Raw genomic sequence first — 27707 nt, forward strand, 5'->3', positions numbered from 1 at the left:
CCAGGAAAATAAGCATTTTTTCATGACACTCGTCCAGCCAGGCAAACGACAATTGTTTTGAGTAGTATGGACCTCTATAACAAAAACCTATATGTTTCCTGTAGTCGATTGTTTGGACTTAATTAGTTATTAACAAATTAAGGTCAAAAAAACGAAAAATTTTGCTGTTTTCGTCTATCAGCAAAAAATGAAGCATTTTAAACACATTTTAGAAGAGAAAAAACCTATAAGTTGCATAAAAACTTTTAAATAGCATTTTTTAAATATTTCTATCTCTATTTGTTGCTAAGGAAGTTGCAAAATAAGTCAAAAATGTTGGATTTTTATAAATTTTAATAACTTTTTTAAAAATAAACTTATAACATTTATATTGCAAGGAATGCTCTGTCTTATACTACTTAAAATACGGTCAAAATTTCAAAGTGGTCGGTCAAATATTTTAAAAGTTATTTTATTTGTTTATCCCAAATTAATTTTTTTTTTGCAACAATATAAGTCAGAAAATTATATAGTTTTAGTAATTGTAAGGGTAGTTTCGGGAAGAAACTTTTTTAATTATGCATTGAGACCACTGGTATATGAAAAATCCTGTATAAAAGTTTTTGTGAAAAAAAAAATACATGTCCATTCATTTTTTTTGTAACATAGCCCCTTATATTTGTAATCATCGGAGGACATTTAAAAAAATGTTCTGATTGTTATTGTAGGTACCTAAGCGATCAAATATACTAAGTGACATAGAAATCCGAACACCTAGTTTAAATGATTTTATTTTAATAAAATTTTGTATAAGTACTTAATGAAGCATAATAAGTAAATGATTAAAATTTCAAAATGATTGCATTGCTTTAAAGCCCTTTTACCTTTAATAATGTGTGGATGCACCCCGATGTGTTACGCATTCTCCAACGCGCCTAGGCATGCTTCTGACCAGGTGGTCAATGTCCTCTTGTGGTATCTCATTCCAGGCAACCACCAACTTCTCTCGAAGTGCTTGTAGAGTCTGAGCAGGACGTTGCAAATTGAGCAATCTCCTACCCATCATATCCCACACGTGCTTAATTGGGGATAAGTCGGGAGATCTTGGTGGCCATGCTAACAATGTGACATTATTATGTTGAAAGAAGTTTATTGTGACTCTTGCAACATGTGGTCGGGCATTATCTTGTTGGAAAGTTAGATTTGCCAAGAAGTCAAGATAGGGTAAAAGGTGGGGTTCTAGAACTTTTTGGATATAACGCTGCGCGTTCATGTTACCTCTGATGAAGATTAAAGGTGACCTGGAACCATAAGCTATAACACCCCAAACCATAACTCCAACAGTGTGATGAACATGTCTTTCAACAAAAAACTGTGGATTCCTCCTTTCACCACGTCGCCTTCTAACCTTCGCTCGACCATCGTGCATGCCTAAACAAAATCGAGACTCGTCACTAAAGACAATACTGTTCCATTCCTGATACCAGAGTAGCCGTTCTCTGCACCACTGAAGGCGATTACGGCGGTGTTCTGGAGTTAAAGGAACGACCCAGTGTGGTCGGTATGAAAACAGGCCAAAACTTCTCATTCGTCGGTAAACACTTCGCATGCCAATAGGTCTTCCGTGTTCTGCAAACCTTTCATTTGCAATGGAGCTGGTAGTGGAGAAACTGTCTGTTAAGGCCAATAATATTTGGCGGCGATCTTCACGGTTTGTTGTTCTACGGAGGCGTCCAGTGTACCTTGCTCTTTGCGTACAGTCTTCTTGAAGCCATGCCTACAACATCTAACCACGGTGTCTACACTTCTTTGCACTCTAACTGCAACTTCCCGAAAAGAAAGTCCAGCTCCAGAAGTCCCATTATACGGCCCCTATCAAACTCACTAAGGTGACGAATTCGTACAGGTCTCCGTACTCTAGGCATCGTAACCAATCGTAAAAAATGTCAAGAACCACATTCTGCCAAGTTTGGATCTTTACTGCGGCTGAAATATTCATTTTTAGATTGTTAGTGAATTTAAAAACAAAAAGTATAAAAACCGGAATCTCCAACTGATAAGGCTAAAAACTTTATCACTTGTTTTTTTCAGTAAGATAAATAAATTACACAAAATTTTATTGAAATAAAATCATTTAAACTGGGTGTTCGGATTTCTATGTCACTTAGTATACAACAATATGATGATTTATTTCATTTATACAACAATTTACTAATATAAGAAAAAATACATTAACATAAATACCATTTCACTTAGTTTATATCATGAAATTCGTAGTTAATTTCCTAATGAAATGCAAACTATTAAGATATCCAAATAACAGAACACTAAACTAATCTATCTTCTTGTTTGGCTGTGTTTCAGATTCTAGTTTGTATGCACATTACGTGTTCAAGGCCTTTGATGTCAACTGCAACGGGGCTATTAGTTTCAGGGTAAGTAGGATATGTGGTAATATAGTATGGGGATAGTGTTGGTGTTTTTATGGAGCGTTCAAAGGAACAAAGCATCACTATCGATTGAAAATAACGGTGGTCTATACGAATACGGCAGGATTTTATGTAGGTGTCATTAATATGGAAATTTTGTCTAATTGGAAAGGGTACAAATGAATAAAAATGTAAAAAACTGAGTCTATACAGAGAAGTTGGGAATTATCTTTTTTTGTTTATTAGAGAAACCATACACTTAATCCTATGATTAACCCGGATTTTATATTTAACCTAATCTGTTACTTTACTGTCCTAGGTAGTTCCAATGTTTTTGTTCCAAAATCTAATAATTATTGTTGCACATTTCAGTGTTGTTGCTAGGTGCAGTGCCTGAATTTAAACTGACATTTATACATTTTTCACTATCACACAAGTTCAAATGGTTCAAAAACCCAGAAAAACAATAGGTAAATGAATAGATGATTCAAAAATGAACAGTAAACAAACAGGCCAATCAAAATGATATACAATTCTGGTGGATGCGCAAGAGCGCCACCGCCAAAATTTGAGAATGTGTCTTTTTGACGACCAGCGTGTCACGAATCTGGGCGATAATTTGGTTGTTAATTATAACAAATTACGGATAATGAATTGAATAGTTGTCACAATTGGTAACGAATAATTTAAGATAGGTTATATGCTCGGCTTAGAACGAAAAGAAAAATCAACCAGTTTGAACGAGAGTGACCTAGCTCAAGAAAGGATTAGGCTACTTTCAACTGTACCATAGGTTTACTTCCCCCAGCGTTAAGATTAACAAAAAAATCCATAATCCAAACAAAATTCTTCTTCTGACTTCATTCACCAGGTATTTTTGTTGGTTGTCAGTGGTAAAAAAAATACTTTAGTGACTTCGAAAAAAAACAAGTATTGATAAAAACCTTTATCGACCTTAGATAAATTATTAACATTCTTAATTTTAAATAAGTGCTATATAAAAATTTAATGAATGAATAATAAATATAAAATAATCAATTAAAAAAATGAAGGAAGATAATATCTGAAATATAAACGATATTTTTGTAATTTATTAATGGAAAATATTAAGTTTTTCTGATAAACTTATAATAAATTATAATATAAATTATAAATTATTAAAAAGTTATCCCGTTAATTCTATGGAAAGCGGTAAAGAGACACATGTCCAAAATGCAACTTTTACAGGACAGACCTTTGAAGTTTATTTATTTTTTCCTTAATCGATTTTTTGTCCGTGATCTTTAAATGATGCGGATTGTTTTATTTTATGTATGTTTTTGAAACTCTAGTATGCATTTTAGGTATTTTTGTGTCTTGTGATTTTTCTACCGGTCAAAGTTGTCAAAAAAAATTGAAATTTATAGGTACTTACATATAGTTAAAATAAGTCTTCTTCTTATGGTGCCGTGCACCTATAGTGCGTTGGCGAATTATCTTAAGGTCAGACGTCTGTCTTTTGCGGCATGCAAAAGTTCGCCAGTGTTAGTTACGCCTGTCCAGTTCTTTATATTTCGCAGCCACGACATTTATTTGCGACCTACTCCTCTCTTGCCCTCAATCTTTCCTTGGATAATTAGTTGAGGGATTGCGTATTTTCCCCCTCTCAGGATGTGGCCCAGGTATCCAATCTTTCGTGCCTTGATCAAGCTGAGCAATTCTCTCTCAGTATTTGCTCTTCTTAGGACTTCCTCGTTTCTCACCCTATCTGTCCATGGTATGCGGAACATTCTTCGCAAGGTCCACATTTCGAAGGCTTCCAACTTGTTAATGGAAGATATTTTCAACGTCCATGTCTCCATGCCGTATAACAATATGGACCATACATAGCACTTAACCATTCTGTAACGGAGATTGAAGGAAAGATTGCGGTTACAAAGTAGCGGTATAAATTTAAGAAAAGCTTGTCTTGCTTGTTCGGTACTGCATTTTATTTCTTGTTGAGGATCCCATTGGTCATTCACCATCATTCCCAAGTATTTGAATGTTTTCACTTGCTCGATTGGAGCATTATCTACGTGCAGTTGTACTCTGAAAAATGCGCCCTTTCTTATTATCATGCATTTTGTTTTTCCAGCATTTATCTTCAGGCCATATGTTTTTCCTGTGGTGTTTATTTTATTTAGTATCAACTGCATATCATGTTCGTTATCTGTGATTATTGCGGTGTCGTCAGCGTAACGAATGTTATTTATCGGGTACCCGTTCACCTTTATACCACAATCAGTGCCTTCAAGTGCCTCTGCAAAAACATTCTCCACATAGAGGTTGAACAGCATAGGAGACAAAATACACCCCTGTCGCACCCCTTATAAAATTTCGAATTCCTCTGTGTTTGTTGATTTGTTCAGCCTCACACGTGCCTTTTGATTCCAATAGAGATTCTGGATAACTCTTATATCTTTCTCATCAATATCAGCATTGTGTAGCATTTTTATTATTTAGTATATATATATATTTATATTTTAGTTAAAATAAGTAGATAATTATAAAACTAAAACTAAAACTTCATCTGGGTCTTCATCTGCAATGTTGTCATATGTCAATATATAATTATAAAATTCATGGAAAATAGGCGGTATCAAATTATTAATTGAAATTAATCTCTTTTTTTCCCTGTAGATATACGTAGTTGTGAATCATATCTGTGAGATACAGAGAGAGTTAAAAATTTTCCACGAGGTCTTAAGATGATCACGTCTAAGATAACATCAGTCAGGTTTTTCTTATATTTGATTTTCGTTGGTTCGTTAACATCATACTACAATCACTTCACACCATGCCGCTTGAATACCAAACCATTTTCATTCTTTTTCTTCAAAACTAGCTGGTCATTGAAAAGTTTGGAAAGGTCATAAAAGCTTTCTTGCTTCATTTCACACACCTCAAATTTGTTCTTTCTTCCCGTGGATCGAACAAGCTGAAACCAGTCATGTGCATGGTTTATTGGAATTTCATCTTTTTTGTGTTCTTTTATTAAGGCGTGGCCACACTCCATGTGTGTGTGTGTCCAGGAATTAAGAACTTATGGTTTATAATCTGTACAGTGGTGGATTCCTTTATAAATTTCAACAATATCGCCGACACATGAAAATTTTTGTCCTAAAAACAGCAGAGGTATCGGAATAAAATGTTACAAACTTAACTGTAGGTGATAGATGATTTTTTAAGAAGTGATATAGGTATGACGCTATTTCATTTCCTCCGCGACCAGCTATGCATTCATGCCACATGTAATGTTTAGATTTTCCTGAAGTTCCATCACTAATAGTGAGATTGTATGTCCACAACTACCTTTGATAAAACACAACGGAAGATCCAAGAAAAGGTGTTGGTAAACATTGCTGTAGGTCAAACGTATAACATGCTTTTTTGTCACTTGTTTTTGATTCTTTTTTGTCGAATTTTTTCATGTTATATGCCTGATCTGCACTGAAGTGATGCTTTTCACGTTAGATTGTAAGAGCAGCTTTATCAGGATCACTAACTGCTGTCTTTATTTTCATGTTTAATAAATCGCATGTAAAGCATTTATGTGATAAATTTGGTGATGAAAGTTTTTTCATAAGTTTTTCGACTAACTGGATTTATCCTTGTCTTGGCAGTATGGGTCGTACATAATTCGTAGGTTAAGATGAGATTACACGTCTACTGTAATGACTTTCGTATAATGGGAATGAAAGTACATGATTATTAACACCTTCCATCTCCTCTGGCGTCTTTGTATGTAGTGATGGGTTGGGTCAGAGCTTGGAATGCCTGATACACTTGACTTTTTTTGTTTATAACAGTACGTATAAATCTGGGTTTCTCATCTAGAGTTGCACAAAAACATGCTTTTAACTTTCCATACAGAAATTCTGCTTCCATTTATTTTTAAAAAATATTGATGAGTTACTTTATGTTTTTTGGGATTATCCAAATTTCTCGAACGAATAGTTTTTTTTGTACACTATTCATGAGAGCTGCAATGTAGATAACTCTTCTATCATAAGAGCCTGAACTCCAGGATTCTTGATAAAGTGAACTTTGAATTTCTAGACTTAATTTCAGATAACACTTATCTCGGCATTCCTTCAACTCTTTTCCTTGCTTTCACTTTCTTGCCTCATGCAGTTATAAATTATTCTTTACCGCTATGAAGACATTCTTTTCTATTTTTTCAAACTTTTCTAGCAAATGGTTTGATAATTCTGTCTGCATTGAAATGGATCAATGGAATTCTATCAGCATCAATATCATTGTCTGTTTGAGTTAAGCTCTGGATGCAGTCATTCACTTCCATAAATGGCCTTTTTAATGTACTGGGAGAACAGTGGCTGACTTCTACAGACAAATAAGCCTTAGCTGTTGTTAATGTGTGATTTTTTCACTAAATTCATTGAAAAGGTATATTAATTCGGTATCGATAGAGGGAGCTCATCCCTCTATCGATACCGATCCCTCAGAGACGAGACATCCGACTAATAGCAAATATGTACTACAATCAGAAGGCAGTAGTGAGAGTAGAGAATAATACCACTGAAGAAATTGAAATAAAGCTGTAACGAGTCCGTTACTTAAATAATCGTTTACCTTCTTTTTGTGACTGGAATCTTTTAATTTAGTTCTAAATTAAATTCATATTGAAATATTCTTAAACTAAATATTTAAATAACTCCCAGTGAATATTATTTCTGAGGTTGGCATTAAACTGCGCCCTCAGCGGCGAAATTCTGAAAGTACATTTATTCTGCGACGTGTAAAATCTCAACTTGTCACTTGTTAACTGGATGTGAGTGAATAAACATCTCAGAGTAGAGCGGCTGGGAGTCCATTTTTTTCCCGAATTTAGTTTAAGTTTATTTTTTATGTGAAGAGCTGTTATTTTAGAAGAAACCATTTGAGTTATTTTGTTGTTTTGTACGAGGATATTTTCAGTTGGATCACCCTAGCCGGTAAGATAACATTACAAATAAATTATAAGGAAAAATCCTTTACATCATCCGCCATTGTTAGTAAAATTCAGACCTATTTTAATTTCGTCTTTGATAGTTATTTCATATATTTGATACATGTTATATTTCACCTTATTTCATTAAGGAAAAGTTTTATACCTAAATAAATTATAAGTATTAGATTCTATATCTATCTCAAATTTTTATTTCCTTTCAAGAATTAAAGCAAACAATTATTTATTTCAATTTCATACCGTTAAACCGGCTAATATTTCTTTTTTTTCCTATTCTATAATATATAAGATCATGTTTGCCGTTAAAATTATCTATTTAATATATCCATACATTATAAAAACATTGTCACACCATTCGAAGGTCACTATTTACCGAAAACCATTAAGGTTTTTATTTCAATAAGATCACTTCCTGACATTTTTTGTATCGCCTTCCAAGGTTGATAACCCTTGTGTTTTTCCTTAACTTTTGTATGTACAAAAACTTGGAGTAACACAACTGTTTTTTTAGCCTACTCAAGAATCCAGTTACAAGTCAGGGGAAGAATTATTTTTTAGTTGGGGTTATACTTAATAAAGATAAGGAGAAGGAGTTTCAAGTTGGTTTTTTTATGGGAAATTAAGAAGCAGTTTAAAGGGACGTATTTGTCCAATAGTACCTGATCCAGGGAATACAGGTTTGGTATCTTGTTACCACCTGAGTCCAGTTCTCCACTCTTCGAGGGAAACCGACAGGAAGAACTGACTTATTTTTTTTTATTATCATTCAACTACTTTAAATAATTTTTTTTATGTCCTCTTCAAGGTTTAACTTTTGGTTCAATTTTTAATAACAAAAACTATCCTTAATAATAAATATTTTCAATTTTTCCTAAAAAAAAACATTTTATCATTGTAATTTAATTTAATTATTTATTGTTTACCAAGGGATGAGGTTATAACTCTCCCTTGAATTTCTCATTGTTAGGTTATTGTGTGCACACATATCCCAGAGAATTTTTTACTTAAAAACCTAAACAATTTTTGAACGAAAACTAACTATTAGTGAGTAGTATATAATTATATTTATTATTTATACATTATTTTTGGATCTAACTTTTGTCATAATTTGAAATTTTAAGGGGTAAATTGTTTTATAATTATTCAGGGATTTTACTGTAAATATAGATAAGTTAATTGTATATAAGAGGTGATGGGTCATATATAAGTGTTTAAAATAGTCTGTACATAAAATTGGTATTTATTAAAGTTGGGTTAAAACAATTCAATATTTCAATCAGTACCTATCTTTCATATTTCAGCAATACAAGATATCTCGGAAGAAAACATTTAACTTCCTGGCGCCCAAGCATTCACTAGAGCAGCTTTTATTTTTTCATCTGTTTATTTCTTGGTGGTTTTCTTGTCATTAATTCTTATATCTTACGGTCTCTGTAGGGCATGCAAATTGGCCGAATCCTTCTTTGAGTGTCAAGTGGTCATTCTCCTGCATAGTCGCTAGCCAACACTTAATTCTGTTATATTTTAAAATTCATATTTACTTCATAAAATTCATATTTATTTCTTTTACATAATTTATTTCTATCTAATCCCTTCCATCTTCCGTTATTCCCCATATTAGTTCGTTGGTGTATCAAGGTGCATTTTAGAGTCCACCCTATTTCTACACTGCACATTTTTGCCCCACATTCCTCATTTTTGTTACATTGGCGCCCAACGTGGGGCCTTTTCTCAGTTCAGACCGTACATTCTGTAGTATATTTCTCTTTGCAAAATATTCTTTATTATTTCTAATTTGTTCCTGTTGCTCTTTGTTCATTTTTTTTTTAACTTCCTTATTTATTTATCTTTTCTTATTAGATTTACATTTATAGGTATACTTGTATTGCTGCAGTTTACTTATATTCATATTTAAACCCTCACCTTCTTAATCATTGTGTACAGTTAACAATCTATTTTACTATTATTGAACTATAAGAATTTAATAATTTAGATATTACTATTTTTATATATATTTATTAGCCAATATTGGTGGGTTTTTTATATTCAATTATTTGTTAATCATATACTTGTTGAAACCATTGTGTGTTGCTTCAAGGATTGTGTTATATTTACTTAACTTTACTTAACCATTTTAAAATTTTTGTGAATAACTTTAGATTATTCTTGGATTGATTTTGTGGTGTGTTGGTACATATATATTCATATTTTTTTTTGAAAACTTTAGATTATTCTTCGATTGATTTTGTGGAGTGGTAATACATTATTTCCTTTGTCTATTCCTTTATTCATCTATTTTTTTTCACAATGTCTGCATTCAAGGTAGAACATTTATTAGTCAAGGAATTAGATTATGAGTTGAGAATTAGGGACATCAATATTGATGAGTCTTCCAATGTGGATTTAAAACGCAAACTATTGCGTGGAGCTTTAAGGCAAGAAGAAGGAAACAGAAGCTTTCGACAAATTTCTGCCACAAGTATTCCTTTTCTAGAGCAGCAAGAAGAGATTGATGAGACTGTGGATGATTTGGCTAAAAGGATATCCGATTTTAGAGGGACTGTCCAAGATAGCCTATACTCCAGGCTGATATCACGTCTAGCTCATGTCTCAGGCCGTGTTCATTTATTGTCGTGTTCGAATGAGGATCAACAATCTTATAAACGCTCAATTTCAATCCGAATTCTTAGCCTAGAGGGTGAACTTGATTCACGAGTAAATCCAATTGCTACTTCAACTCCTATTTCTTCTGTCCAAGCAGCTAACTCATTTCTACACCCCAAACCTGTTCAGGTACATAAATGGGGCATTACATTTTCTGGTGAAGGTCATTATGACCAAGTAATTTCTTTTTTGGATAGGGTGGAATGTCTTCGAGTATCGAGAGGAGTAAGTGAAGATGATCTTTTTGCAGCTTCTGCTGAATTGTTTACAGGCGCAGCTTTTACGTGGTTTAGAAACAACCGCAATAATTTTTCTAATTGGTCTGATTTGGCTCAGAAACTTAAATCTGATTTTCTACCATATTCTTTTCAAGATGACCTTCTAGACCAAATCAAAAATCGTAAACAGAAGCCAAATGAGTCTGTTACGATGTTTATCAATAACATTTTGGGTATGTGTAGTCGCCTTGAGACTCCTCTAACAGATTCTGCAAAAATTAAGATTATTCTAAAATGTCTATTGCCTTTTTATCACCAGCAATTAGCTTTAGTAGACATCACCAGTATAGCAGACATCACCGAGAAATGTAAACGTTTGGAGGAAACTTTATCTTGGTCTTCTCAACCTCCCACCACTTCCAAACACTCTTCTGACTCTTTCGGTCACCAAAATCCTTTTAGACACCGTTCTTGGCAATCTAAGGGCCCTGAGCGTAATATCTCAGTTGTAAGTTCTGTAGTGTGCTGGAATTGTCGTGAGTCTAGCCACACTTTTTATGATTGCGACATCCCTCGTACCCGTATTTTCTGCCACGGTTGTGGTAGGGAAAATACCCTCAAACGAAATTGCTTTAAGTGTTCGGGAAACGAACGATCGGAGGCCCGTCCCCTGAGCGTTTCTCCGTCCACACCCCCATCAGGGAACCAAACCGTTACACCAAACGAAATCACTGGTCCAACCACGGCAAGCCACCCAAACCCATCTTCCAGTCGGAAAGGGAAAGGGGTTGTCCCCAAAAAACAAACACACACCACACCAAGTCATTCCAAGAAGTAACTTCTCAATATAATACATTTGATTCACATAGATTATCTTCCCCAAATATCTTCCCAAATTTTAGTAATAAACATAATAGTAGCAGTGTAGTAGTTCCAGTATCTATACCAGAGTCTACCACAATTCAGGAGGATTCTTTTATTTCTGATTCTTCTTGTTTGCCTATTTCATCCTCTGATTGTGTAGGTAGAGATAATAAGTTTAGTTTAGTACCACTTAAAATTTTTGATCAATCAGATAATAATTGTTTTGATTTGAATTCGTTATTAGTGAGAAAACATAATGATAATAGACCTTATCTTCCTATTAAGATTTTAGGACAATCTTGTTTAGCTCTTTTAGATAGTGGCTCGAACATTTCTGTGATAGGTTCACATTCATTAACTTTACTGAAAAATGCTGAGGTTTCCATTATGCCCATTTCCTCTCTGCAAGTGTCTACTGCAGATGGTACAGTTCAGTCTATTACAGGCAAATTTGAAACTGAAATCACAGTAGCAGATTTATGTAAACAAATTACATTCTATATTATTCCTTCAGTTCAGAATTCTATAATTTTAGGTATGGACTTCTTAAATGCTTTTAATAGCACACTAAATTGTTCTAATTTTTCCTTTTCTATTTCTCAATTTAATCTGTCCTTACTTAGTGCTATTCAGGATTTTACTAGTTTATCTAGTTCAGAACAAAGTCAATTAGAGAATATGATCTCTAAATTTACAACCCTTTCGTCAAAAGACAAATTAGGTCGTACATCCTTAATATCTCACACTATCGAAGTGGGAGATACCACACCTTTTAGACAATATCAGTATCCTATTCCTCAGGCTTGGCAAGTTGACTTGGAAAAGGAAATTGATTCCATGTTAGAGTTGAAGATCATTGAACCTTCCACGTCTTCTTACTGTAGTCCTTTGTGGTTAACCAAGAAAAAAGATGGATCTTTTAGGGTTTGCTTCGATGGTCGAAAGTTGAATAATATTACTACAAATCGGGATGCTTATCCTATTCCCCGAATAGACGTCATTCTAAGTAAACTCCAGAATGCTAGGTATATTTCTTCTATCGATCTATCTAAAGCTTTTTTACAGATTCCTTTGAGTGAGGAAAGTAAAAAGTATACAGCTTTTGCAGTTAGTGGGAAAGGATTATTTCAGTTTGTCACTATGCCTTTTGGTCTTGTTTCAGCTCCTCAGACAATGTGTCGTCTGATGGACTTAGTCATTGGTCCTCAGTTAGAGCCCTATGTTTTTTATTATTTGGATGACATTTTGGTTGTCACTCCTGATTTTTCTCTTCATATGGAAATTTTGGATAAGTTGTTTTTACGTCTCAAAGAGGCTAATTTAACTATTAATTTAGATAAATGTCAGTTTTGTCGTCCTAGTCTTAAATTTTTAGGATATGTAGTCGATAGTAAAGGTTTAAGGACTGACCCTGATAAAGTTACAGCTATCAAAGATTTTCCTATACCTAAGACTACTACTCAAGTCCGTAGGATATTAGGCATGTGTGGATATTATCGTCGGTTTGTGCCGTCTTATTCTACTTTGTTGTCTCCACTTACAGATCTCCTTAAAAATAGGAAAAAAGGCCAAACTATTACATGGACTTCAGAAGCCGATGATGCTTTCCGGCGTATAAAAGAAGCTCTTACTAGTGCACCTGTCATGACATCTCCGAATTTTAAAGAGCATTTCTATCTCATGACAGATTGTTCCAACACTGCTTCAGGTGGTGTACTGTTTCAAATGAAGGATGGTTCGGAACATCCAATAGCTTATACCAGCAAAAAGCTCAATAAAGCACAGAAAAATTATTCCACCACAGAGAGAGAACTTCTTGCAATTATCCATGGTCTTGATGCCTTTCGGTACTATCTTGAGGGTCGTAAGTTTACTATCATCACAGATCATAGTTCTTTATTATGGTTACATTCCATGAAAAATCCGTCACAACGTTTATCCCGTTGGATTTGTAGGCTTTCTGTCTTTGATTATAATATTGTTCATCGCAAAGCCAATGGTGTTGTGGTTGCAGATGCGTTGTCACGTACATTCGATATCAATCTTTTAGATCTGTCCACTTTATCTCCAGATAATTGGTATCGAAAGATGATTCATAATGTCACCCAAGAACCTACTAGATATCCTGATTTCAAGGTAGAGAATAATATCCTGTATAAACATGTAATCAGTCCAGTTGAGTCTTTATCGAATATGTCTGATTGGAAAATAGTAGTCCCAACAGCAAATAGGGATGAAGTCTTGAGAACTTTTCATGATGATGTGACATCAGGTCACTTTGGTTTTTATAAAACATTTAGTAAAATAGCTGAGTTATATTACTGGCCTGGTCTGCGCAACTCAGTTAAGAAATACATCTCTAGATGTAGAGTTTGTGCAACATGCAAGCCGAGTAACCTACCTCAAGCTGGATTAATGGGTTCGTTTAGGAACATTAATTTTCCTTGGCAAATGATCTCTTTAGACCTTATTGGACCGTATCCACGTAGTTATGCAGGTAATACGTATTGTTTGGTTGTTGTAGATTACTTCACCAAATTTCCTTTAGTTTGCCCTCTTCGTAAGGCTACAACTCCAGCTATTTTGAAGTTCTTAGAGGAGCAAGTGTTCTTACTATTTGGTATTCCCCAAATAGTATCATGTGATAATGGTCCACAATTTATTTCTAAAGCCTTTAAAGATCTTTTAAGTAAATATAAGGTCCAAAAGCTATTCTACAATGCAGCTTATCATCCGCAAGCTAACCACACTGAACGTGTAAATCGTAGCATTGTTACTGCTCTTCGATCTTACACTTACACTGATCATAGAGCTTGGGATCAGTACATTCATTCAGTTGCTCAAGCCATTCGAACTTCTGTTCATGAAACCACTCAGTGCTCTCCAGCTTATGTTAATTTTGGTAGGCATGTTCCATTGTCAGGTGATTATTTCGGTTTAATTTCTGAAAATTCAACAACTCTTCCTCAAATTTCTGAGAAACTTCACCGTATGGAAGATCTCCAAAACTTACCTCCAATATTCGCTGACATTAGGAAGAAGTTGAAAGCTTCTTACCGTAGAAATCAGCATCAGTATAATTTGAGGAAACGAGATTTGCGATTTTTTGTGGGCGATCGAGTTTTGAAACGGAATTTTGTAAAATCAAATAAAGGTGATGCCATTTCTGCTAAGTTTTGTCAGAAATATGTTCCCTGTACTGTCGTTAGGGTAATATCTCCTTTAGTATATGAATTAAAAGACAATTCGACAAATAGACGAATTGGTCAATTTCATATAAAGGATTTACTCCCTGATAATACAACAGATGAGGCAACATCTTCATCTTCAGAGGAAGATTAACTTAATGTCTATTAAGTTAACTTATTCCTATGAGTGTTATTGTTTTGGCTCGGTTTGGTTACGATTTGATATTTTCTTAGATTTTTGTTATTAATCACCAGATTTGATATATCTACAGCTTATACTTTGATTAGTATCTGTTTATAATTAGTTAAAATTATTAAGGCCATTAGAGTGTTTACTTATATTAGATGTTGCATTGGTATGGAACTAAATATTGTAATGCTACTATACTGTGCTATATGTTTATGTGTTGTATAACCTATGTTCCCATTTTGCTTACTTGTTTTGCCAGGTTGGAAAGAATGTTGTAATTTTTTTATGGATTTGATTCCGTTTATTGGTCATGATCAAGTTATATAGGAACATGTATCTGAATGTGCTATGTGGGATGGTTTTTTGTTATGTCATTAGGAATTTATATAGAGAATCAGTATGCATAATTTTAGTACACTTCTATATTATATAGACTATTCTGCCTGTGTATATGTGACTGAATATGTGGGTTCGAAGTTTTAGTTCAATTGTTGGCCTCAGTTGTGCAATGAATTTCGGAATTCACCATTTTCATGACAAGTTGTACAGTTATCTAGGCAGTAGAACGTCTTAGGATTTGAACATTTAGCTTTAATCCTTAATATTTTCAGACTTTGGTCTAATATAAGAATTGTTGTTCCTTAGCTGATTTATTATTCTTACTTATAAAATAGTTTATTCAAGTCATGGATTGCTCCCTTTACAGCTAACATGTTTAGATTACAGTTATGGATAGTGATTCCATATTTTGGCAACAAATGACCATTTATAGTTATTTTCACTTCTTTCCTCAGGCACTTATCTATATTTTGGTATATTGAATTAGGAATTATCTTGTTCTCTTTTATTAATATCAGAACGAATTATAAATCTGCAGTTTCTTCAGAAATTGGTCTACTCGTTCTTGATGTTCTGTTTTGTTATTACTCCTACCTTAACCCTTACTGTTTTGCTATGGTTGTTAGAGTTACTGGCACATTAAACTCTTTTTAGTGCTCGTATGTTAGATATTCTTATAAATTTGTTGTAGCTACCTGCTATAGTTATCGAGTATCAGCATAAGTTAATTTTGTTGTTTTTTCTAGTTTTTATTTTTGGTCTTTATTTTGGATCCCAAATGTACTGATGGCAGATCATCAGGATGGAATCGATTTTATGGCTGTCCTTTTGTTTAAGCCGTTAGTCCCACATTTTGATCCAATAATTTATTTGATGAATTTTAAGGTTAGGCACATATTACCGGATGTGGGTATATGTGGACCTACCATATTTGGTTTATTTGGTTATAGTGTGAATTGGGTCATTATTTGCCTGATTGATTATCTTTGGATATGCTACTTTATAAATCTGTTGTCCACTGTATGGTCAATTTTGGATTTACCATCCAATTCGACACTTATATTGTTGTCTATACATTTGGTATTTTTTATTGTTACTTATATTGTTTTATATAAGTATGTTGGTACTTTTATTATTACTTATTATTGTGTATCGGTCCACCCATTTGCCTGATTGATTATTCCTTGGATATGCTCTTCTATAAATCTGTTGTCCATTGATGAGTCAATTTTGGAACCAGGGTCCGATTGCACATTATTTTGGATTATTTTTATTGAGTATTTGTATTACTAGTCTATACTATGCTATGTTGGAGTTACCTTACTTTAACTTTACTCTAAATAGTATGTGACTTTTTACTTAGTTACATGTGGGTATCTTTAGATGAAACCATTTCTTTATTCCTACATCACTCATAATCTGCGGTTAATTATAATCATGTGAATCGATGTAGATTGGTTTGGAAGTATTTTAGTGAGTTAATATAGTTTAAAGCTGTACTTGGCAAATTGTTGCCATGGCTATAATTTTTATATATAAGTTTATTTTTTCTCGATTCTTGATTGCTCCACATATGGTTGAAGTATTGGTTAACCTACATCTAGCCAATCAGTCAAGTAAAAAAAAAAAAAAAAAAAAATTTTTTTCACTAAAAATTTTTTTTCTCCAAGTAAGAGGGGAATGTAACGAGTCCGTTACTTAAATAATCGTTTACCTTCTTTTTGTGACTGGAATCTTTTAATTTAGTTCTAAATTAAATTCATATTGAAATATTCTTAAACTAAATATTTAAATAACTCCCAGTGAATATTATTTCTGAGGTTGGCATTAAACTGCGCCCTCAGCGGCGAAATTCTGAAAGTACATTTATTCTGCGACGTGTAAAATCTCAACTTGTCACTTGTTAACTGGATGTGAGTGAATAAACATCTCAGAGTAGAGCGGCTGGGAGTCCATTTTTTTCCCGAATTTAGTTTAAGTTTATTTTTTATGTGAAGAGCTGTTATTTTAGAAGAAACCATTTGAGTTATTTTGTTGTTTTGTACGAGGATATTTTCAGTTGGATCACCCTAGCCGGTAAGATAACATTACAAATAAATTATAAGGAAAAATCCTTTACATCATCCGCCATTGTTAGTAAAATTCAGACCTATTTTAATTTCGTCTTTGATAGTTATTTCATATATTTGATACATGTTATATTTCACCTTATTTCATTAAGGAAAAGTTTTATACCTAAATAAATTATAAGTATTAGATTCTATATCTATCTCAAATTTTTATTTCCTTTCAAGAATTAAAGCAAACAATTATTTATTTCAATTTCATACCGTTAAACCGGCTAATATTTCTTTTTTTTCCTATTCTATAATATATAAGATCATGTTTGCCGTTAAAATTATCTATTTAATATATCCATACATTATAAAAACATTGTCACACCATTCGAAGGTCACTATTTACCGAAAACCATTAAGGTTTTTATTTCAATAAGATCACTTCCTGACATTTTTTGTATCGCCTTCCAAGGTTGATAACCCTTGTGTTTTTCCTTAACTTTTGTATGTACAAAAACTTGGAGTAACACAACTGTTTTTTTAGCCTACTCAAGAATCCAGTTACAAGTCAGGGGAAGAATTATTTTTTAGTTGGGGTTATACTTAATAAAGATAAGGAGAAGGAGTTTCAAGTTGGTTTTTTTATGGGAAATTAAGAAGCAGTTTAAAGGGACGTATTTGTCCAATAGTACCTGATCCAGGGAATACAGGTTTGGTATCTTGTTACCACCTGAGTCCAGTTCTCCACTCTTCGAGGGAAACCGACAGGAAGAACTGACTTATTTTTTTTTATTATCATTCAACTACTTTAAATAATTTTTTTTATGTCCTCTTCAAGGTTTAACTTTTGGTTCAATTTTTAATAACAAAAACTATCCTTAATAATAAATATTTTCAATTTTTCCTAAAAAAAAACATTTTATCATTGTAATTTAATTTAATTATTTATTGTTTACCAAGGGATGAGGTTATAACTCTCCCTTGAATTTCTCATTGTTAGGTTATTGTGTGCACACATATCCCAGAGAATTTTTTACTTAAAAACCTAAACAATTTTTGAACGAAAACTAACTATTAGTGAGTAGTATATAATTATATTTATTATTTATACATTATTTTTGGATCTAACTTTTGTCATAATTTGAAATTTTAAGGGGTAAATTGTTTTATAATTATTCAGGGATTTTACTGTAAATATAGATAAGTTAATTGTATATAAGAGGTGATGGGTCATATATAAGTGTTTAAAATAGTCTGTACATAAAATTGGTATTTATTAAAGTTGGGTTAAAACAATTCAATATTTCAATCAGTACCTATCTTTCATATTTCAGCAATACAAGATATCTCGGAAGAAAACATTTAACTTCCTGGCGCCCAAGCATTCACTAGAGCAGCTTTTATTTTTTCATCTGTTTATTTCTTGGTGGTTTTCTTGTCATTAATTCTTATATCTTACGGTCTCTGTAGGGCATGCAAATTGGCCGAATCCTTCTTTGAGTGTCAAGTGGTCATTCTCCTGCATAGTCGCTAGCCAACACTTAATTCTGTTATATTTTAAAATTCATATTTACTTCATAAAATTCATATTTATTTCTTTTACATAATTTATTTCTATCTAATCCCTTCCATCTTCCGTTATTCCCCATATTAGTTCGTTGGTGTATCAAGGTGCATTTTAGAGTCCACCCTATTTCTACACTGCACATTTTTGCCCCACATTCCTCATTTTTGTTACAAAGCGAGGTGTGAGACAAGGGTGTATACTGTCACCAACCCTCTTTAATCTCTATTCCGAAGACGTAATATATAGAATACTCTCTGAGCAATCCGTAGGTATTAAAATAAATGGTGTTAGATTAAACAATCTGAGATATGCCGACGACACCGTTCTGATCGCAGAAACACTTGAAGAGCTACAGACATTGGTGAATAAAATAGCAGACTGCAGCGAAGAATATGGACTATCTTTGAACATAAAGAAAACTGAATTTATGGTAATATCGAAATCAACACAAAATGTCCAAAATTTATATTTACACAATGAAATACAAATATTTAGGCACTTTTATAAATAAAGACAACGATAGCTTAGCAGAAATCAAAATAAGAATAGAAAAAGCCAGATCCGTATTCACTAAAATGAAGAGAGTGTTCTGCGGAAGAGATTTGAGCCTTGAAATGAAACTTCGCCTGATGAGATGTTACGTACTTTCTGTGCTGTTCTACGGAATGGAGTCATGGACGTTGAAAAAGATTGATACCAAAAAATTAGAGGCATTTGAACTGTGAATGTATCGCAGAATCCTGAGAATATGATGAACCGAGAGAGTCACAAATGTCGAGGTCTTGAGCAGAATGAATAAAGAAAAAGAAGTCATATTTACGATCAAAAAACGAAAACTGCAATACTTGGGACACATTACAAGAGGCGAAAGATATGAACTGCTTCCAATAATTATGCAAGGGAAAATAGCAGGAAAAAGGTCTATAGGAAGAAGACGAAACTCCTGGCTAAAGAATCTACGGGAATGGTATAGCTGTAGCAGCAACGAATTATTTCGGTCAGTCGTTTCGAAAATACGTATAGCCCTGATGATCGCCAACCTTCGGAACGAAGATGGCACTTGAAGAAGAAGAGGGAGCTGGTAAAGAATGTGCTGAATCCAATTTCTGATTTTGTGAGGTATCAGATAAATACTTCGATTGACTCATCTCCCTCAACACCATGTCTATCAACTTTTCACCTCTGCTTCCCATAACTGCACTTATTTACTTACATACTGTTAACAGAGAAGTGCGTAATGTTGTTGTCAATTCCCAAACTTTCTGAGGTTTCTTAAAAAAATTAAGAAACAATAACAATTCATGTAATTAATTAAATCAATAATTTGCGCATGAAGGAAAATCTTTGGCAAATAACATACCACCTCCAACAAAACTTATATAAAGATAAGTAAATATAGAGCCAGGAAAATACATATTTGAATCATATTAAATAGTAATAAAAATAACTATAAAAAGGAAAATCTCTAGGTTGCGATAGTTTTGGTGTGAATATTTTTAGGAAGTTTGCAGAAGAGCTACTACCGATTATTAACAAATTAGTTAACCTCTCTCTTATTACCGAGTTGATACCAAACTCTATAAAATGGCGATAGTAGTACCATTGCATTAAGAAGAGAACTCAAAGCAACCTGGAAGTTAATGGCTAATATTTCTTTTAAAAGCCATGTCCTTGATCTTGAAATCACTTGTTAATAACCAAATTGTACAATTCTTTGATTTATCCAGCTACTGATTGATTAGGCAATATAGTTTTAGATATAATTGAAGCACAGTCTCTGCTGCTGCTAACATAATTACAGATAAGAAAACAAGAAATTAGATAAATAGTTAAGTTGTATATTTGTATTATTGGATGTGCAAAAAGATTTTGATACAGTTGACTATGACATACTTATTTTAGTGAACAATATGGGATAACTGTAATGACTGTATTTTGCTTAAGGGACTATTGGAGTGGCAGAATACAAAAAGATATTGAATGTGAAATTCCTCGAGGGTGTATATTATGATTAACACTTATCCTGATCTATATGAAAGCATTATCCAATTTACCTCTGCAGTTCATGCTGTATCTATATGCTGATGATACTGGTCTTCTGTATGCTAATGGAAACAGACGATTTGGAACAACAAGTATTATAGATATGTCATTAAATAGCTTCAGCAGTTGGCATGCTAGGAAGAATTTCTAAATTTGTAAGTCTCTCTCATTGTAAAATGGTGTATTATTCTCTAAAAAACTTACATTAGTCTTATTTAACCATTATATGGGGTAATACCAATCACAAACAGCTTCATCTCCTTACTACATTACAGAACAGGTCTATTAAATATGTTTTGAACTGCCACTTCTTCATCCAACAGAGTGTATGTACTGTCCAAGAAGAATACTCAATATGTTTAGTGTCCAGAGATCATACCAACCTTCAATCTCTTAGACCAATATTTTCGTAAAGCTTTTAATTTTTTTTCTTGTTTTATTGCTGTTTTAGTAAAATGTTTTATCTCATGTTACGGCACTATATCCATATTTTGCATACTTGTAACATTTTTCTGCAACATTTTAATTTTACGGTCAAACTCTGAGGGTATTATTGCTATGGATAAAATCTTAGTTATCTACATCATCCCGGAAAATGTTTATGAGTTGCCATAAAACAACAATGTATCGTGGTAACTGTTTATATGTAGATAAAAAGTACGCTACGATATTATTGGTTTTGTTCGTGAGTGCAGCTTTAACTGTTATTTAATACACTTTCTAGGGAGAACGTTTGGTTAACTGTGCTAGCAATAGAAAAATCCCTGATTAGGATTTTATACGACAGTGTATATGCTTGAGATATTTAGGTTTTTTTTTTTATTAACACCTGTGCGGTGTTTTTATACTGCTATCTGGTCACAAATGACCAATTATCACTTATTTTCTGACCTAACATAATAACAGCAAATGATTAAATCTAAGGCTTACCCTATGGCTTACTCTTATTTATCTATTAACTAATGCACTACAACTAACATGCAATAATTTCACAGCACTATACTCTGCTTTTTACACTAAACTGTTACACATTTACACTAGCTCAAATGGTTTTGTCCTTATGAGTCTTCTCTTTAGTTCAGTGTTGTCAAGAAGCTGGATTGCCTCGACATTCACATGACTATGCAGCCTCTGCTCGTGACTTGCTGCTGTTCTCTTGATTATTTCGATCACAGTTTCCATACCCAGGTCCTGGTGGAGGTTACTGTTACGGATATACCAAGGAGCATCAACAATGTTTCTCAGTACTTTGTTTTGAAATCTCTGGATAATATGTATATTACTAGCTTTGGTACAGCCCCAGAGTTGGCACCCATGTACCCATACTGACCTCATATAAATATCTATGGATAATTTATTATGAATTGATAATGTTGAATTTTTTCCAATCAGCCAATACAATTTGTTATATCTAATATCAAGCTCCCCTCTTTTCTTTTTGACGTGGACTTTCCAGCGCAGCTTCGCGTCTAGGGTGATGTCCAAGTATTTTGCTGATGTTGCATAAGGAATTCGGGTATCATTTATTCTAACTGGCAAATTTTCTATTTTTTTATTTGTAAAGTTAACGTGTGCAGATTTAGTCTCATTTAATTTTATTCGCCATTTTCTGGTCCAGTTATGTATTTTATTTACTGATAGTTGCAGCTTATCAGTCGCTTCTTCGCTAGTGTTTCCTATCGCCAGTATGGCTGTATCATCCGCGAAGGTGGCAATAGTATTTTGTTCTAGCTCTGGAATGTCACACGTATACAATAGGTACAGGACCGGACCTAAGACACTCCCTTGTGGCACGCCAGCTTTGATCTCCCTTAAGTCGGTGTAAACTTCTTCTTCTTTTACTCTGAAATATCTATTCGCAATGTATGATTTCAAGATTTCTGAATACTGTTTAGGCATGAACGTTCTTAGTTTATAGTTTAAACCGTCATGCCAGACTTTATCAAACACGCCTGTGCTACATCCAAGAAGATTGTAGAGCAGACTTTATTTTCTTCTAATGTTTTTTCTATTATATTCGTTATTCTGTGAACTTGATCTATAGTGGAATGTTGATTTCTGAAACCAAATTGATGATTTGGTATAAGATTTTTTCTTTCTATTATTGGTTTTAATCTTTTCAATAGAAGTTTTTCAAATAGTTTTGACATCACCGGAAGGAGTGATATTGGTCGATAGGATGTCACTTCATTAGGAGATTTACCTGGTTTGGCGATCATAATTACTTCGGCTACTTTCCAGAGTCTGGGAACATATCTCAATCTAAAAGCAGCATTTATTAGGTGTGTCAGCTTAACTATGGCTTTTCTTGGTAAATTTTTTAATAATTCGCCTGTTATGAGATCATATCCTGGAGCTTTCTTAGGATTTATATTCTCTTTTATCTCTGTTGATACTTCTCTAAGTGATGTTAACGTTATTCTTTCTTCAGTTTGGAATGGTTCTTCCCATCTCAGTATTTCGCCATCATTGTGGTTGGGTTTGAACGTACTTTCTAAATGATCTGCAAATCGTTCTGCTTTCTGTTCGTTACTTCTAGCCCAGTTGCCGTTTTCCAACTTGATAGGAGGAGAATGAATAATTGGTCTCTTCATTCTTTTTGTTGCCTTCCATAAAGAATAATCTGTGTTTTGGTCAGCTGTTAAATTACTTAAAAAAGAATTAATTGTTGAATTTTTTCTATTATTTATCTCCCTTTTTAGTTTTTGTGTAGCATTATTTAGACTAGTTTTGTCTCGTGGAGCTCTATATTGCTGCCATTTTTTCCTTAACTTCCTTTTTTCTACTGGAGATTTAACAATAATTTGAATTTTTTTATCCAAATGCTGCTCAAATCATATATATATATATATATATATATATATATATATATATATATATACATATATATACATTATTAAAAAAGTCGAAAAGATTCGAGCGCCTACAGCACCTCAACCGCTGTACACGCTTAGCGGGATAATCTCGAAAGGCATATTCGAAATATTTGGGTCCACGTTTTTAGCGAGATAGAAACTATTTATCCTTGTCAAAATATTCTAACTTGTACTCGACGGTTTAAAAATTATAAAGCTATTTGTCAAATTGCAATTCATTTAGTAGTTTTTTAGAAAAAAATCTCAAAAATCACTAATTAAGGCATTTTTTCAACAAAAAAATGCAAATAACTCGAAAAGGAAGCATTTTTCGAAAAATTATTAAGAGAGAAAAAGTGTTTATTTTGATGAGATACACCTAAAAAAATTAATTCCGAAACAATTCGGTAAAATTGCTTTTTTGTATAAGTTATTTGTTGTTAATTAACAATTGCCGGCCCACTTGTAAAAATTTAAAAAAAATACATTTCATCTTGGAAAAATATATAGAATCGAATAAAAAAAGTTTGGTGCATTAGAAATGCAAAAAGAATTTTAGTCGGTTGATGCTCTGCTTATAGGGGTAAACCGCTCGCCTAAATGTAGAATCTTATCAACTCAACTCCCCAAACTAATATCAGCGCAGCTTATATATATACAAGTTATTATCTACTACAATAATCTGGAATGATCCCCTTCTTTTTTCGCTTGTATTAACGCCTCGATCTGTATCAGCCGGTATATACATCATGAATATTCTCCAACGCACACAACAGAACAATTATATGGAATATGTCGAAATAAGTTTGTTCATTACACTGCTCCTCTCTTAGATATGAGCGTCCCGATCAGCAACTCTATATGTAGGTCCAGGATGGCGGAATTTACAAGACTCTCCAGCTCTGCATAAACCCCTTAAGAAGAAATAACAGTCTACTGATTTTAGGAGACACAATTTCTTCGGGTTAATGCAACACACAGAAATTCGTACGTTTTCTTGGAAGATCACATAATTGTACACGATTTTTCATTAATTTCGATTGCAGTACTCTTTCAAGTTTAGGCTGCTGATTTTTTAAATCTTTCAAACAACCGAACTTCTTATAGAATACGGACGAGATTCCTGTAGTTATCTCAAGGTCCTTGGCAACACAATGGACTAAAGAGACGTTATGCGGAACATTAAAAATATCCTGCTGAACTTTTGTGGTAACGCCGAATCTAGCACTCTTTCTTTCTGCGTAATTTGACATGAATTCATTAAAGCTTGGTCGCCGGTCATCATTTTTATGGGTTATTTGATCTCATGTTGAAGAGTTTGTACTTCTTCTGTTTCATTTGAGCCAGCATAAGGTGCAAGACAATTTATTTAAACAACTTTTGGTTTACTTTTGGCAACTTCTTAATTCGGTATTTTACGTCATTAATTCTCTTTTTAATTTCTTCCGGACCTTCCCATTGTCTTTGCAGTTTAGGAGACAAGCCTTGACGACGATGTGAATGATAAAGCCAAACAAGATCACTACTTCAAAGCTTTCATTCTTGCATCGAGAATCATATTGATCTTTCATTCTGTCAGTGGCTAACTTAATGTATTATCGGGCAAGTTCATGAATGTTGTTCATTCTTAACTTCAGGGGGTTGACATATCCTTCACGGCCGATTGGTAGGCCATTAGGAACAAATAAATGTGCTGGTAATAATCTCTTTATTGTTTTGATACAATTTTGAATAGGCGTTTATTTATCGTTTGGTTTATCCTCTTGACAATTCCATTTGATTGAGGATAAAGGGGTATCGTTCTGGTCTTATTGACACCAATCAATTTACAAACGATTTGGAAGATGATTGACTCAAATTTTCTCCCTTGACTGAAGTGGATCTCCAAGGAACACAAAAACGTCTGATGAATTCTTTAACGAGTACCTTTGCAACGGTAGCAGCTTCTTGATTTGGGATCGCATAGACCTCAGTGAGAGAGTGGTTTGGCTGTACCACTAATGATCTCTTTAGGTCAGCTGTAAACAAGGTCAGGATAGCCTTGATGATTTCCAATCTCCGATAGGAGTCTTACAAGAAGAAGAAGAAGACCTCAGTCCATTTCTTTAAATAATCTTTGGCTATGAGGATTAATTTATTTCCATCATCCGTTTCTGGAAATGGACCTGAAGTGTCAATTGCTACACTTTCTATAGGGCTATCAACATTGTACTGTTTCATGGGTGCCCTCTTTTTACCAACTGGACCATTACTGATTGTAAACAAATTTCATTTTCGGCACCATCTTCTTTGTAATCTTTATAGTTCACCCAATAAAACCATTCTCGAACCTTTGGCAGAGTCTTCGTAATACCACCTTCGAAATAGGCTTGTTCGTTACCATATGATCAATTACCGAACGAGTTTTAACTTGTCTTAGAATTCTTATTGCAATACTCTGTATTCAGTCAGTTCCTACACTTAGTTCATTATCCCCACTACTAAATGACTAGTTAATATAGTAATCATTTTTTTCTGTTTTTGTTAAATTTTGACTTACTATAAATGGCTGAAAATTACTATACAACCAATCATACTTATATAAAACTATTCTCATACAGTTTATAAATAAAATAAAATTGCATCAATAAAAACAAAAGTTTATTTTTAGAATTTTATTATGTCTATAGAGTAAAATATACAAGTGGAAAGTTTTTGGCGAAAATAAATGAATATATACTCCCATTATTATATACACACATAATAATTTAACTTAAATTTGATTTCATCACAGTGAACAAGTAGTAAGGCAAAAGTAAAACGGAAAATTACCTCAAATTTACCTAAAACAAAGTCAAGTCACTTGTCTTTTGCGAAATTAACTGTTGGCTTACCAAGGCAAACTCATAACACCAACATTCTGATTTGTTGAATCGTTTTTTCTTAGTGTAGGCCACCTTACCTGATCTAGACCCCCAACAGTTTGATTAATATTTTCCCCGGGACCGAAATTAGTCAATTTGTCAGTCAGCCAGGCTGGGTACAGCTGGACAATCCTCGCCGTAATCTGTAATCTGGCTAACGTACCGTACCCGTCAATAAATTATCGTTTAGTGCTTCAATTACGAAGGATGGAATACTTTACGCCGCTCTAACGGACATTTATCCAACGTGACCGAAATTTTGCGCCGAATTTTCTAGTTTCAATCTGGCGCAGTCGTGCCGTTGATCCTACTAATACGTCCGAATGAATTATCGCGATTAAAGAAACCCTGGAATGCTAAATTCGATTAAAACATTCGTGAGTAACACTTTACATTAAAAGGTTCAATTTAGAAAAACCTATGGGAGAGAGGAGGATAGATCTCTGAGGCATTCTTTGAAAAGATTTGAATTGTAAAATAAATATTATTGATTAACTTGTATCTAGGTTTTATTGGTAAATAAAATTATCAAGGATACAGTCAATTAACAGTTTGTTTTCTTTGCCGTATAATCTGTTAAGCCTTGTGTAATTTGTAATGTCAATTTTAAGTTAATTTACATTTTTTTATTATTACTCGTTCCTCATTATTGGAGGGTTCAGAACTGGATATAAATATCAATAATAGATAACAGTTTGACTCGCCAAACTCACAGTAATATAAGACTTGTCACAAAAGAGAATCCTGCCCTCATCGTAATAAGGTGTCATTAATATGTTAATTACAGCTTCTGGGTGTCCCATCCTTATCTTTCATTTACTGGTGTCAATTTTAAAATTCAATATATATTGTACCACATAGCTTATACACTATTTTTCTTCTTCTTCCTTCTTTGAAGCCTGTTTTTTTAATATTAGCCTCCTAAATTGTTTAAATTGTCGCACCATCTTTTTCTTGGTCTGTCAATACTTCTTCGTCCTTTTGGAGACTTATCTCATGCTATTTGTACTATCCCATCTCTACCATTCTAAACTCATTACTAAAAGAAAGACAAAAAGATATTGTAGCGTATTTCAATAAAACGAGCGGTTCGAATTTATATAAATATATTTATTTATAAGTTTACAGTTCGGTACTCTCTTATCAACTAAAACTAAACTCATAACATCGTTACATATATATATATATATATATATATATATATATATATATATATATATATATATATATATATACTAAAGTTACTATGTTCGAGAACATTGTGGCGTAGTCCCACCTCTAATTCGTTGTTTGACGGTCGATCCTTTCATGCGCTCGAGACATCTGTCGAAAATTCTCGATGCCCCGAGATGCAACCGGTACATGGCCACGCTGAATGCATGTTCGTAACAATATGTTATTTGAACCATATTTAGGATATA

The 27707-nt window shown here is 33.4% G+C and overlaps 2 protein-coding genes across 3 annotated transcripts in view; both read left to right on the forward strand.

Annotated features, from left to right (window-relative positions):
- The window catches only part of LOC140449181 (A-type potassium channel modulatory protein KCNIP1), a 253781-nt gene that overhangs the window by 205874 nt on the left and 20200 nt on the right, over positions 1-27707 (forward strand). For both annotated transcript variants that reach the window (XM_072542337.1, XM_072542338.1), the window contains exon 5: positions 2344-2414. In XM_072542337.1, the coding sequence (XP_072398438.1) occupies positions 2344-2414 (71 nt within the window). The remainder of the gene's footprint in view (positions 1-2343; positions 2415-27707) is intronic.
- On the forward strand, positions 6997-15150 carry LOC140447786 (uncharacterized). Its single transcript, XM_072540643.1, has 3 exons — positions 6997-7384; positions 7910-10861; positions 15134-15150. The coding sequence occupies exons 2-3, from the start codon at positions 9706-9708 to the stop codon at positions 15148-15150; spliced, it is 1173 nt and encodes a 390-aa protein (XP_072396744.1). The 5' UTR covers positions 6997-7384; positions 7910-9705.

This window comes from Diabrotica undecimpunctata, chromosome 8 (genome assembly GCF_040954645.1).
Source record: "Diabrotica undecimpunctata isolate CICGRU chromosome 8, icDiaUnde3, whole genome shotgun sequence".
In the NCBI taxonomy this organism is placed as follows: Eukaryota; Metazoa; Arthropoda; class Insecta; order Coleoptera; family Chrysomelidae; genus Diabrotica; species Diabrotica undecimpunctata.